This window comes from Salminus brasiliensis, chromosome 12, assembly GCF_030463535.1.
Source record: "Salminus brasiliensis chromosome 12, fSalBra1.hap2, whole genome shotgun sequence".
NCBI lineage: Eukaryota > Metazoa > Chordata > Actinopteri > Characiformes > Bryconidae > Salminus > Salminus brasiliensis.
This window is the reverse complement of record NC_132889.1, coordinates 10,860,841-10,875,521: the sequence shown is the minus strand read 5'-3', so window position 1 is coordinate 10,875,521 and position 14,681 is coordinate 10,860,841. Positions and strand designations below refer to the sequence as shown.

General features: G+C 40.2%; 3 protein-coding genes across 4 annotated transcripts in view; 1 reads left to right on the top strand and 2 right to left on the bottom strand.

The window, feature by feature from the left end:
• Positions 1 to 5,099, bottom strand: part of LOC140574540 (arf-GAP with dual PH domain-containing protein 1) — a 32,985-nt gene extending 27,886 nt beyond the window's left edge. Inside the window, exon 1 of the mRNA XM_072694376.1 lies at positions 4,657 to 5,099. Coding sequence (XP_072550477.1) covers positions 4,657 to 4,747 — 91 coding nt within the window. The 5' untranslated portion in view covers positions 4,748 to 5,099. The remainder of the gene's footprint in view (positions 1 to 4,656) is intronic.
• Positions 5,100 to 5,405: 306 nt separating this feature from the next.
• On the bottom strand, positions 5,406 to 9,199 carry LOC140574541 (RNA-binding protein with serine-rich domain 1-like). The gene is made up of 7 exons (XM_072694377.1): positions 9,142 to 9,199; positions 8,138 to 8,293; positions 7,854 to 8,045; positions 7,116 to 7,221; positions 6,865 to 7,018; positions 6,449 to 6,590; positions 5,406 to 5,832 (listed from the first exon to the last, which is right to left on the bottom strand). Coding segments are annotated over exons 1-7 (858 nt in total). The 5' UTR covers positions 9,144 to 9,199; the 3' UTR covers positions 5,406 to 5,726.
• Positions 9,200 to 9,217: 18 nt separating this feature from the next.
• On the top strand, positions 9,218 to 13,501 carry LOC140574539 (uncharacterized). 2 transcript variants are annotated; one of them, XM_072694374.1, is made up of 4 exons: positions 9,218 to 9,418; positions 9,796 to 10,439; positions 10,541 to 10,684; positions 11,103 to 13,501. In XM_072694374.1, exons 2-4 carry the CDS (start codon positions 9,819 to 9,821, stop codon positions 11,967 to 11,969), a joined length of 1,632 nt encoding a protein of 543 aa, XP_072550475.1. In that variant the 5' UTR covers positions 9,218 to 9,418; positions 9,796 to 9,818; the 3' UTR covers positions 11,970 to 13,501. The 2 variants fall into 2 exon arrangements, with proteins under 2 accessions (XP_072550475.1, XP_072550476.1); XM_072694375.1 differs by having other exon boundaries at positions 9,218 to 9,573.
• Positions 13,502 to 14,681: the final 1,180 nt, after the last annotated feature.

The window sequence follows — 14,681 nt, the reverse complement described above, 5'->3', positions numbered from 1 at the left end:
AGAGTTAAAGTGGCAAGACAAAAAGGAAGTACAAGAAACAACAAACACGATAAAGCAAAAACCCAAGCTCATGCTCTGAGATATAGGAGAAATACATCACAACACAGTAAAGAAACAGACAGGCTTTTATACACAGATGAACAGGTGAACATGATTAGTATCTAGGTGATGAAGGTCTAAAAAGAAAAGTGTGATTGGCTGGTGGAGACGAGTTCGTAAGGTGCATTATGGGAGTTGGAGTTCGGCTAGTCAAAAGAGTCAACAAAGCCCCAATCATTTTAGATCATCAGTGGATTGCCTGTAGCCAAATCTACCTCAGTGCTTAGTGAAGTACCTCAGGTAGACATCACGGAAAGTAAACAGTTTATTGTAGTGTTTTGAGAGGAAATTCCTTCTCATTGTCTCTGTCTTCTACACAGGCAGACTTACAGTGCAGACCTTTGAACTCAGTTTCAAGTCATAATTTTTCAGAGAAATAAAGAGAGAGAGAAGGAGAAGAAAAGAGAATGTAAATGCAGAAAAAAAGAGCTGAAAAAAAGGAAAAGTTTAATCAGTTTCTACGCCTCACTGTTTCACCTTGGGACACAAGTTACAGCGCCATCTGTTCTATTGTAAATGTTAATTACAATGTCAAGTAAACAAGCTCAACAAAACCAAATGTTTATCCATGCGTATTCATGTATGACGGGACATTGTGATTAACGTAAATAATGAATTCCCAAACAAGTTTCACTGAGTTTAATTCCTCTGAATGTTTTGTTGTTCCACTCATATTTATTGAGACTGTGTATATGGGGAATATCATTTGAAGTTTCAGAAGCACCTGCCAGCCTCCGACAGTTGACGTAGTAAGTGTCTTTTAAACCAAATCATTCAAAGTGTATACAGTGGTGACTTTAAGAGAAGCCTGTTTATTTGCAGAATTTTACTTTTATTTTTAGGTTAGCTGTGGCTTTAGGTTAGAGGGCAGTGGTGGCTCAGGGGTTAGAGCGCCAGGATATCGATAACAGGGTTGTGGGTTCGATTCCCGGGCTCGGCAAGCTGCCACTGTTGAGCCCTTGAGCAAGGCCTTTTACCCTCTCTGCTGGAGTTGGCTGCTCTGGGTGTGTGTGTGTACTCACTGCCCCTAACACATGTGTGTGTGTGAGTGTGTGTTCACTACCAGATAGGTTAAATGCGGAGGACACATTTCGCTCTACAGTGTACACTGTACAGTGACAAATGCAGAGACCTTTACCTTTTTTCTTTGTATGTTCAATACAAAGAAAAAGGACTAAACAATATGTATATTCAATCAATGTCAATATTGCTTCCTAATGCTAACCAGGTTTCTCTGTGTAGCTGCTTGGCTTGGCATAAAACCATAGCTATGTTTGCTATTATATCTACTGTTTCCAGTTAGTAACCTGATTTTACAGCACCAAAAGCTGAAAATGCAAATTCAATCAAATGGCGCTCTGAATGCAACCAAACTCTTTCAGATAGAATGCACACTTTGACAACATGAGACCAACTGACTGTTAAGAATTTGCAGATTCATTGCTACCTCCTGGGAAAGCATTTTTGCCATAGACGTGTGTAGCATCGCACTTTCATTGTTTTACTTTCTTATCTTTTATCTCCTTTATTTTATCTCCTTCTATTTTGGTTTATTTATTTATATTTGTTTTATTTCTATTTAATTGACTGAAAGGCTGTTCCTGGAAGGGCACTACAAAGCTGTTTTGCCCAAAACACCTGGACTATGCTTCTGTGAAAATGTTCTACAGGTAAATAAACAGCACTAGAACTTTTTCTCTCAAATTTACAATGTTATCCTTGGAGGGAAAAGAATGCTGCCCATCAACACCTCATCCCCACTGTTACCCCACAAGTGAATTAAATAAAGAATGGTTGAAGATCTGTGTTTAGGAATGAGTCTTGAGCTTAACCTTATCAATATGATGTGACATGACCTGAAGAGGTCTGTGCACACAAGGCATCCCAGAGATTCTGATAAACTGAAACACATTTGTAGTAAGAATGGTCCAAAATTAATTCTCAACATTGGGTTAATCTTATGTGCAGCTACAGGAAAGGTTTGATTGGAAGTGATTGCTGCTAAAAAGGGATTTACAGGTTATTCAATTGAAGGGTACACTTACGATTTCTAGCCTGTACTCAGGATGTTTACTCAGTGCTCAGTAAAATACATCATCTGATGTTATACGATGTCTTAGGATGTCATCATACAGTACAACTAGTTCAGTTAGATTTTTGTTTATTATTGTGAACTTTTTTTTATTATTGTGATATTTTTACTAGTAATCAATGTAGAAATGCAAGTGTTTTTCAAACCATTTACTTACTTTTATCCTTTACACAGACACAATTTAATTATGTTCTGTCAATATTATCCATCCAATATTATATAAACAAAGATGCTTCATGTCAGATATCTCAGCCACAGGAGCTGGTTTACTCTGAAAACCTCATTATTACAAACACATTTGAGCTATAACCACAACCAAAAGACAATCAAGCAAATCTACACCACATTAAGACAACATACGGAAGAAGACAGAACTCTGGACAATACCCGGTCAGCATCAATCACGTTAGAATGAACCGCAACATGTAAGGATAAATTCAGCAGGTTAATTTAGCAATAAGCAAAAAACACTGTAAGTGCCATCACCAGAAACGACAACCAAACACACTGCTGAAACAGATTAAATAAAATGTTATGCTAAAGGGAAAGAGGGGCGGGAGTTATGATTCAATTTTGCTTTTACCAGCGCACTCACATAATAACCAGAATAATAAAAAAACAATAATTGGATATGTTAATCATGTTGCATCAGAATATTTACTCCTTGATCTTTTAATCCAAAACATAGACATTGAAGAAGAGTAAACATATTGTTCAATTATCAGCTGCTGAACAGTGCTATCCTACAAAATGACAAAAAAAAACAACAACAGTAGCATATATGCAGTTCTTAATTTCTGCAATGACAAAACAGATCACACTTTATTAGAGTGTGAAACACAGTCATAGATCACACATGATTATGTCCCGAGCACGTTTTGCATACCTTGATTAAAGAATCTTGCTGAAATATGCTGGCATTTTAAGTTTGCATGTCATCTTTAAGACACACTCATTCAGGCATGACGAAATGTGTAAGAAAACTGTAGAACTACAGGAGGAATTAGTTCTTTGGTATGCTTATTAGGAAATTTGTATGTATGGATGGATAGATACTAAAATGTTAATATTTCCAATTACAGCGTTTCTTTGAGAATCAGATCATGAAAATATTAGCACTAAGCACTTCCTTTAAACATTTTTAACTGAAAATAATTTTTATATGGTGAAATGGCATGGAAAAGACATGAGTGAGGATAGGGAGTATATTTCCCGCTGCTTCTCACACATACACACACACAGCCACATGAGATGTGCTTAAGAAGGACAAGGGTTCAGGGTGTTGCTCGCTTGACCATTTAAGAATCATCATTGTGCCAAAATGCTTTCAATAAGCCCAGGTTATTTGCCAAAATAAAAGCTTTCCAAAATTAATTGTAATGTCCACATTTGTATAAGTTTTCAATGTTTAAATGGTAAAGAATTTTCTTATTTCCAGGAAGACTGAAACGTTTCAGTAACAATATCAGGAACTTAGCATTCATATCAGTCTGTGTCAATCCCAAGAAATGTAGTGAAGAAAAAGACACAGAACTCCTCACCTGAGCTCGCCACAAAAATGCTTTGTGCACATGTGCCATGAGAACCTACCAGTACAAACTTTCCCTGGGCGAGGCTCACCATGGTGATCTTTGAGAACCAAAAGAAAAAGAAATTTTCAGCACCACCGCTCTCCTTTACTAACTGGGTAATGTCTGGAGTGGGCTTCCCAGTGCATTCCTCCATAACATAGATTTTATGTGCAACAGTTATTACATTGGAACTACAGTCTGCAATTGCATGAGAATATCTCATGGCTCCATTTGGGCGACTGATTTCAGGGGTCAGTTTGTTTATTAACCCCATTTGATGGATCTGCACCACAATTATAAATAGGGGGTTGCTTCACATGCGCCAATCGTGGAAACCGTGCTCAAGATGAATTTAGAACATAACTACACTGGGTTTGCGGGTAAAATACGTTTATTTAAACGTATACGCACAATGACAGCGGATAAATCTAACTGGAAATCCTACACACTGTAGAGATATACTGAGACTGTTTCTCTACAGCACTGCAACGCAAACGAGTGATAAATGGACTGAGGCGTTTTTACGTGACAAGGGAAGGTGTGACCGAAAAGCGAAAGAAATGTGAAGTTTTCACAGGGTTAAACTAAACGTAGTGCACAATGTAGGTTATTGCAAATGAGGTTTACAGCTGTTATTTCTATGCTTTGAACCTCTTTCCATAATAAACTACCTAAACAGATATGTTGATGTAAACTCGCCCTCAACTCCCCATCTGCAGCCTGAGCGCCATCGCCCTGAACTTGACTTTCAATAGCTCAACACTCACAAACATCTGTCTCCGCGACTTCGGTTACGTAAGCGCCTTTGCCTTTTGCGTTCAATCGCAGGAGACGACCTTGCTTCTTAAAGCCTGATCCGACGGCCCTGTATGGGTCTTGCGGGAGGGATCTCACCTGGAGCGCCGCAGTCCGCACAGAGTCCGTTTCCTGGTCGGTCTAGCAACTCCAGCAACCGGCGTCTGTTCGTTTCGTTCTCAGAGGCCATGTTGAAGACCGGTACAGGTGAGAAGCCGACAGCAGCAGTTCTCTCTGGCGTTATCCGTCGTGGTCTCTCACTAGCCCGAGGGAGCTGGCAAGCGAGAGCTCGAGACGTGCACGCGCGTCAGACGACTCGCAACCGGCAGCGCATTTCACGCCAGCGAGTGAGGTTTCGGTAAAGAAAGGCAACGGAGCTCAAAAACGTTGAGTACCGTCAGCCGTGTTCGTGTTCCTGGGCGCCGAGACAGTGAATGAATTCCGGCGCGGTGGCTTAGCCGGTTTCTCTCATTCGAGGGCTCGCCTCGTTTTTACCGCCCTCCCTCTGAAACAGAGACCTCAAGCGGTCACGCGCTTACAGCATCCCTCCCACAATTCCTTGTAGGCTGGCTGCTGACTGAAAACACGGAAAAGATCACCAAGGCACGGAGTCGACAGTACAGCTGGTTCCGCTCATAATGTTCCAAAAGGCTGTATGTTACAAAGTGGAAGTGATTCCACTATTACAACACCAGTAATAAATTGTCTCAGTCTCTAGCAATTTTAGCTGCTAATCGTATCTCTGTACCAAATCAGTACTTGTTTTTTGTAATTTCCTAGGGGTGGGGGACACCTTAGCATGGAAATTTTGTCTTTACAATAAAAGTAATCCAACTCGAGTAAAGACGTTAAGTTTGTAAAGAAACATTTTAATTGATGATCCAAAATACAGAATAAAATGTCATCAGTTTGATTAAACCTTAAAACAAATTCTCAAAGGAGAAAAAAATCTATACTATTTCACTTAAGTGGGAAACAATGACATGGAGCTTTAGGGTACAAACAAAATCCTGAAGAAAAAAAATAAAATAAAAATATTATGAACGTGACTCGTTAGTTAAACGTTTCTGTCCATCCAGACTAGGATCTGCAGTGTCTGCCCTTTCGGTCCAGAAGCGAAGGTGTGACACTGCACTAAAACCTTTGTCAAGCATGTGTAGACGGCCTCCCTATCGCGAAGAGTTGGAACTGGAGCGTGAGCGATGGCGCCTGCGGCCCGGAGACCTGGAACGAGAACGTCTCCGCACTGGGGAGCGGCGACGGGGTGACCGAGACCTGTAAAAGCAATACATGTTTTGTCAGCTAAGAGGAAACAAACACACACAAACTGTTACCGCACTGGGATATAATAATATTTATCCACTGACAAATACGTGTTACCCCACTCATGCTTCTGTTGCTGACAATTTAAATGATGCCACACAAATAGACTATATCTACACACACACACACACACACACACACACTTTTATGCAGGCTTTGTCACTTGTATTTATTAGAGATAAGATTCTTGAAACTTTACAGTTCAATCAAACTGATTTGAGCATATATTAATTAACATGTGATAAGTTACATACATACTCACTCAAACTCTGTAATAAACTGTATACCTTTCTGAAATGATCCAAAGTTATGCTTGTTTGCTTGTAATATTTAGTTAAGTTAACCTTGAGAACTCTTTCACCATTCTGTTTAACCAGATTTTGCACAAGATGAACTACTTAAACTTGCCTTCTACTTAGGGAAAAAACTGTCATGCATTCATAGCTCACCTCATGTCAAATTTGCAGTTTCTTGTTTATGGTCATTTTTTAAATCTGAACAGTTAAATCTAACCAGTAAATTATGCCAATCATGTTGCATCCATATAGCCTATTGCAAGGACACTGACCTTCGCCTCATGCGCGGTGGAGTTCGACGCCACATGGGTGGTGGAGGGGGCATCCGTCGTGGAGGAGACAGTCTGCGGGGAGCTGGCCGTACCCTTGGAGCCAGGACAGCTGTTGCTGTTATTTCCTGACCATCTATCTGACCTAAATGTAGTGAATATACGCACACATATCACAACAGGCACAGGTACTTGTGGTGATTTTCAGGCTCTTATTGTTTGGGTGTCATCAAATCATTTTCATGTACATGTTGCTTGCTCAGTGAAAGAAAATGCAACACTAAAGAAAATAATCATAATAATGGGGCCTTGCACAAATTGCACACTTAAGTTACATGCAGAGGAAGACCTGCAGATACTTCCGATCACTGAAAAATTATTTTCCCTCTATTCCTACATACAGAATTGCAACAACTTACCTCCGTCCATGTGCTTAAGGGCCTTCTGGGCTTCCTCTGGGGTCTCATATTCGACATAGGCATGGCCCCTTGACAAGTTTGGATGAAACCGGTCGGGTGGCATGTCAATCATTTTGATCTTCCCATAGGTTGAGAAAATCTCTTGAATGTGATCCTAAAATTAAACATGGTCCATAAGGACAGATGCTTGTAAGTTGAAGTTGTTTAACATAAGAAAGCTGTGAAAAGAAAATATCTAGTATACATCTCACCTTGGTGACATTCCTAGTCAGTCTTCCGAGATGAAGTTTGGTAGGTTTCGGACTAGGACTCCTTCTCTTTCGCTCTTTGTCATCACCCTTTTTCTGCGATTTAGACCTGCACAGCAGTTATTACACATTCAGATTGGTCCTTGCTACCTTCTAGTCCTCAAAATATTATAAGAAACGTATGTCAGTATGTATAACAATGAATGAAAACTAATGGTGAACCAGTTTATGTCTGGACATCCACAATACTGAATAGTGAGTGTTGCTTCCTCATTTGCAATATTACTCTGTGCTGTGTAAATACTGGGTTCTGATAAGTTATTGCTGTAAAGTGCCACTGCTGCCAAATCCAAGCTGTTTAAATCACACAGGGCACATTAAACATAATAAAACATTGGTACTTCTAGCTATTGGTTCTTCAAAAGCTTCTGCTGTAAAATTCAAAACTGTCTGCTCCACTGGTCTTCAAGACGTTGTTTAGTACTTCTGAACTAAATATTTAAGCATTAAGCTATTTTTATATTGCTATGTAACATTAGATTGTACAAAAAAACACCCAAGATCACACATCCATGCCCTGTGTACTAAACATCTGCCCTAGTGGAGATAATGCAGCTGTTAGAAAATTACTAAGCACTCTCAATTCTCAGATTAAAAGTTATATTTTCCCACAAAATATAAGACCTTTAATGTATATACAGATGCATTACACAGACACTACAAGTGAAAAACGCAGCATACTTTGAACGTGAACGCCTACGATTGTCGTGTCGGCGGCGACTGGGGCTAGGTGACCCAGAGGAACCAGAGGAGCTGGATGAGCGAGAAGAGCTGGAAGACCCAGAGCGGCTAGAGCCCGAAGAGGAGCTGGAACCACTGGATGAACCAGAGCTGGATCCAGAGCTGCTGCTTGAGCTTGAACTGGACCGAGACCTGACAGCAAAAATAACAGGATGAAAAATGAGAGGTATATATCTACAGGCCACTTCAGGAAACAAATGGCTGGAAAGCAAAGGACGGCTTACCTGCTGCTGCTGCTCCCTGTAGAGTTACTGCGTCGTTTGCGATTCTTGTCCCTGCCCCTCTCTTTCTCAGCACCTTCTTTTGCTCCAGCTTTTTCTTTTCCCCTTTCTCTCGCTTTATCTTCAGAACGTTCCCTGCGTTTGGTAGGTGAAGGGGCCCTGTATAAAAGAATAAATGTTTAAAATGCAAAGGCACAGCTAAAACTTGTTCTCGTTTACTTTGTTATTTTTAGTTGATCAAACACGTTAGATCTAATCACATACACCTCTCACACACACACTTTATACATACATACACACACACATATATATATATATATATATATATATATATATATATATATATATATATATATGAATAAACACACACACACGTTGTGTAGGTGTGCATGTGTGTACTATGAATGCTGCTAACTTGTAGGCCTCCTCTAAAATAAGTCGATATAAACCAAATCGGCTCAGTCTTAAATGAGTGTGAATAAATAATTAATTTGCAAACTGCACCAACACTCAAATACAAAAAATACAAAAAATAATTTACAAGCCGACGCTACTTTGCTGCACTATGAATGCTGCTAACGTTAGCTAGCCAGCTAGCTAAAACAACACACTGTATTCAACTGAGCTAGCTAGCAAGCTAAGTAACGTAAACCAGCTCTAAAGAGACGATAGCTAACCATCATGATTTTAAGCTACTAATCAACAGAGTCAATTAATATAAGCATATCCTTTTATAACTAAAAGCAACAAATCGTTTTCATTAATTCGTTAATAAACGATGGTTAAAGTCCTCAATGCAAACTAAGCAGCTAGCAACTGGCTAACGAGGCACTTTAGCTCAAACCTCGTTAAAGACAAAAAATAATTAGCCAAACAAAACTTAACCAAGTATGACTAATTGCATTCAAATTCTAAAACATATATAACAACAGTAAGTGCTCATAGCATTATGATCAAGTTAAAAACATTAGCTAGCTAGTATCTTAGCTAAGGAAAAAAAAACTCACATCTTTGCAAAGAACACACTCTCCACCGCTAAAGCGACGGCGCCTTCCGTTGCGTTAATATCCGTGACTACGTCATTTGCTGTGCGACGCTTTTGTTTTTCCAACAGAGGTTTTCTATTTGCAAACGTATTTCTCTCTGCTTTCGGAAAGAGCAAGCAGGCACTCGGTCCATTTTAGGAAAATAAAAATGTTTATTTTCCTCTCGAAACCGTATAGTTGCAATTCAGTTGCCTGTCAGAATTTCCTTGTGCATAGTAATACTTCATCGTCGAATTAGGTGAGTTGCTAAAATGCTAACGGTCACCTGGTTCTGTCTAGCATAACGTATTTGACCAGCCAGTTATGACATCGTACAAAAGCCCCACACGCTCATACTAAATAGTTTGTAAAGTGGTAACTTTACAAGACGTCTGGACATCATTCGTTAGTATGGTATGTACCACAAGGTAGTTTGATAGAATTTACGTGCAAACAATGCGAAAGTAATGAGTAAATTGCTTTCTAGTTGTTTCTGTTATTTCTGATCTGTATGTTGGCTTACCTTTCAACAACTACATACGTAATTAAAATGTCCACATGTGTATTGTGTAAAATGTTTTCTGGCTGTTGCTTCATGTTGCTAAATTGACTCTAATGTCATAAACTTTTATATAGTTTAAAAAGACTTCAGAGTGACCATGGGCAGGCTGGATGACGCTGCCAAGCGCAAGGTAGTGGAACTTCGGGAAGCAGGTCTGAGCTTCCGCAAAATCAAAGCTGTCTTGGAACTTGAGAACATCAAGGTGTCCGCGCAGGCCATCTACCTCTTCTTGAAGGAGTTTCACGGAAGGAGCCGGCCAAAAGACTCCACATCTGGGAACAGTGGACCTGCATCAGCTTCAGGGTTGGCACTGGCAAGAGATGTGGGCCTCAGCGAAGTGAGGCAAAGCGGCTGGAGTGAGCAGCAACTGAGGAGTCTACTGCGAGAGGCCTCCCGCATCACAAGCTACCCATCTCCCACTGACTCTTCAGGGCAGAGCGGGGTACCTCATGATTCCAGGGCACAGTCCTCTGGTACAGGGACGGCAGGCCAAGAGCAGCAAGAGGGAGATGGGAAGGATGAGGATGTACGTATCGTCAGTGTCACCTCACTGGTGCAGAACACCCAACATGGGAGCATTAATACAGTGCGCTCAGGGATTAGCACAGGAACAATGGCTGCGGGTCTTTCAAGGAGAAGATACACTCCCTCACCGGCCAACCCTGTTCTTGTGGCTCGGAAAAGACTCCTAGATAAAGCTCTTTTCCACAGGGCAAGGGTATGAGTAATTCGTTTTACAAAAGGTTCACTCTGTTTTACACCATGTCTTGGATTTTAACTTTCTTTGTTGCATTGTACCCTTTTTTTTATTCTGTTTAGGTAAGGGACAGTGGACCTCAGTCTGGCCCACAGACGGTATCATTATTGAGAAATCAGTCTTGTTTCACTGGCTCTGAAGGAAGGAAAGTCCTGTTACCTCAAACAGCCTCATTTGATCTCACAACAACCCGACCTCCTCATGTGGTGAGTGTGAAAGCTTTCAAATCGTAAGCTGCAGAAGCCCTGCAGGTGGGCACCAACTTTCTTATTTTGTTTGAAGAAAGACGTTACCTCTAATATTTTTACCTGAAAAAAGTCAGTCACTTCTATTGTCATTTTTATTTTCCCTTCTCCTCAGTGAATGTGAAGTTGGATTGATGTTAAAGTCATGAATTTCAATCTGCCACATAGATAACACATCTACCACTTTTACAGGATTAGTGGATGGGTATTTAAAATGAAATTTCAGTTGTGCAGTTTTTCACATCAAACCACCAATGATTAGTTGTGCAGTATGTCTGGCATAATTCATTTAATATTATGTAATCAGTCACACTCCAGCATTAGGAACCACATTGCTACTTTCTCTGGATATTAAGTTAAAAAAAGCTTTGTTCTTTAGAGAGGTCTCCATCCAGGAGCCAATCCTTTTAGACGAGGAATACTACAAAGGGGAAACATGCCCACTCGCTCACCTCAGCAGCAACCTCGCATCGGCATTCGACTTCCAACCCCAACCCAATCGAGTGCCACGCCCCAGAATGCAAGCTCCTCTATACGGGCCCCAACCAGCCAGCCCTCTCCTCCTTGTCAACAAAGCAGCGTGGACACTGGAATGTCAAGTGGCCTGCAGGAGCAGGTAAAGTGTTTGGCCTCTGAGATTCGCAGTCTCGGGCTGGCTCTGAGAGTGATTGTGGAGCAGCAAGGCCGGCTGGAGAGAGAGCAAAGCCAGCAGACACAGGTCCAGAAACAGATCCTCAGTACCTTGCAGGAGCTAGCATCAAAATTAGGCCCCTGCAACCTTCAGCACACTCCAGCGTCAACAATGCCCTCCTGCCCTTTCTCCTCAGCTTCCTTTAGCCAGACCACATTCACCACCAGCCAAAGCAGCTATTCTTCATGTAGTCAAGCGCAGCCAAGGTACAATGAAATCGATGGCTCTGGTCTTGAGAACATTGAGCAGTTTTCTCTGGATAGTCTCAGCTCGGCTACCATAAATGGCTTTCAGCCTTGTAGCACATCAGATACTCTATCCTTTACCCAGACACACACACCAACATTCACACAGTCACAGGCACAAACATATACACCAGATGTGCTTTCTTACACACAGTCACACACAGACACATTTACAGGGATGGACAACAAGTCAGTCTCTACCAGTACAGAGGGAACCTTTCAAACCAGCAGTTCTTCTGCTCAGTCCTCTGCTCAACCCATCTCTCCCCACGATGCCCAGCTAACTATCATCAAGGTGGAGAATGTTTAAGTCTACTCTTGCTTGAGAGTAAATTAAGTGGGGCTGATTGGTCTTTCACATCCTGCAGTGTTTTTGTGAACACACTAATGTGGTCTTCCTTATAATAGATTTCACCTAAGAGTGAGTCGTATTCAGTAGTACTGTAGCTTCAGCCATTGTGGACAATGAGACTTTTGGCTGTTGGTTTTTCTTCTCTTCTTGCTTGCATTTTTTCACTGTAATGTTTTTTTAACTGTATTACCATATTACCAAAATGCAAGATCACATCCCTTATTGCAATTATATTTAACTTTAGACTGTTTTTTTTTTTTTGTGGACAGCAAATCTGAAACTGTTTTTATTCATAATTAGGGTAAAACTGAAACACTAAGCTTTCCAACAGTTTGTGTTGCAGGTTAGCAACATAAACAAGCAAAAGGTGTTTAAAGGAAAACAAAATAGGTATTTATTTTAGTTTACAAATATAGTATATAAATCTACAACATATGGGATACAAATTCAGTCTGTTGCCTGTTGCTCTTGTACTGTACCTTGTACTCATGCACAGCAAAGGCACCTGGTTTATCAAGTGTCCTGTTTTTTGTTCCTGTTCATCAGCTTTGAAGTGTAACCACTGTATTTGTGTTAGTCAGCATTTCTTTGGCTGAATCCTTATGGTAATTACTGTCATTTTTTTTACTCTGGCCCACTTTAACATATTAAAAATGTTGCTGTGTCTGAGTGTTACGCCTGCGGATAGCTCAGTGCTTCTGTGATAAATTATTGTAAAAAAAAGGGGGGGGATACCTGTCTATAGAATTTCATGCCAGTTTTCTTTTTAAGCTCAAGATGATTTATTTTCAGTCTAATTAGATTTAATTCAGTTAAGCTATGTAGTAAATATAACAAAGTACCTAGAAATAAGAAACATTGGAATTAAAACATTAGGTTATTTTATATAAATATTTGTAGTATTTTATAATAAGAATTTAAGACAACACAATTTCTTGCTCTTGGGCTTCATATGTGATCCCCATATGTAATTTGCATTTTGAGCCATCACTCAAGGACATTCTTTTTTGGACCAGCCAAGGGATACAGAACAGTCACTCCAAAGCATCCGAAATTGATTTAACAGACATTTTGAAGGTTTCTGCACCACTGGTAAATGTATAATTTGACCCTGTGTTAAAAGCCTTGTTTTTTCATAGAAAATGTATGTTGTACACTAATTCTGCCCCAGACCAAAACAGTTAAAAATTTAATAACAAGAAGAACCCCTTGCTGTCAAAATGGACCACTGTGTTTTTGCTGTGTTTTTAAGGCATCTGGTATATGAGCATCATTTTACTATGTCACTAATCTCTGGAACAACAGGACAGAAGGGGCTCATCTCAAGAAGCATGATTTATTGTTTAGCCAGCTAACCTTAAACTGTACCTAGGTGGATTACTTTTTTCTAACTACACTGTTGTTGCAAAAAATGCTGTATGTCTAAAATGAAATTAGGGATTATGGATCATGAACATCTCTTGGACCAATCAGGGCTGCCCTTTTCATGCCCTGTCAAACAAACCCTTTTATTTGGGCACCAGCTGTTACCAGCTGTTGTCACTCATGGTCACTAACAGGAAGTGACCATGGCAAGTTAATTTAATTCAAGTTTATTTATATTGTGTCACAAATGTTGTCACAAAGGAGCTTTACAGAGATCCCCCTCCAATTGACAAAAATAAAAATGGGCAAAAACAATAGTGAATTAGGAGCTGTGGCAAATGTTGCATGAAACCATAAATTATGCAAATGTGAGTAAAATGTGAAAGGCCATGCAGGGAAATTGCAGCAGGGTAGTGGTGAGACAGGTCTGGCAGTACCATGACAAAACAGTCGGAACAGGGCATATCAATACATGGGAAAGAGAAAGAGAAAACAGACGCAAAGGAAAAACAGAAGAGTTAGGAAAACAGGGTTTTTACAGGCTGACCCAGAGGGTAGGCACCAGCACTCAACCCACAAATGGACTTGCATCAGCAACGAGCAGCTCAGCACATGGGGAGAGAGAAGAAAGGTGAGAATTAAGAAAGAGATTTAAGATTATGAATAGTGTATGGCCTGTAAAAGAAACAAATTAGAAAGACAACAATGATGATCAGAAACCTGTAATCAGAACAGTTTTACCATGAAAAAAGGTTACATCAGTAGTAAAGTACACTGGTGGGTTATCCAAAAGCTTGTGCAAAAAGTTGGTTTTAATCTAGAGTTAAACACTGCAAGTTTGTCTAAATCCTAAACAGCAACAGGAAGTTTATTCCAGAGTTGAGAGGCTTTAAAAGAGAAAGGTCTGCCCCTGGCATTGCTTCTTCTAAAGCAGGGAACTGACAGTAGGCATGTGTGTGTGAGGGGCTGTAAGGTTTAGGAAGTTCCCCAAGATACTTTGGGGCAACCGTTGAGACTCTTAAATCAGATTAAGTCTGATTTAACAATCAATGTAGAATTCAACAGGTAACCAGTATAGAGACAAAAATAGAACTAATGTGATAAACTGTTCTAGCTCTAGTGAGAAGCTGCATTAGATTGTTAGGGTGATATGGTTAAACCTGGAAGTTTATTAATGAATATACTAGCTGTTGAGCTTGCTAATAAAGCAGGTGGATATAATTTTGTAGAATTATGTCAAACAAGATTAGGTAGTGGTCAGAGATGGAGTCAGGTTGAGAAATGTTGACTAAATTCTCTGTCCTA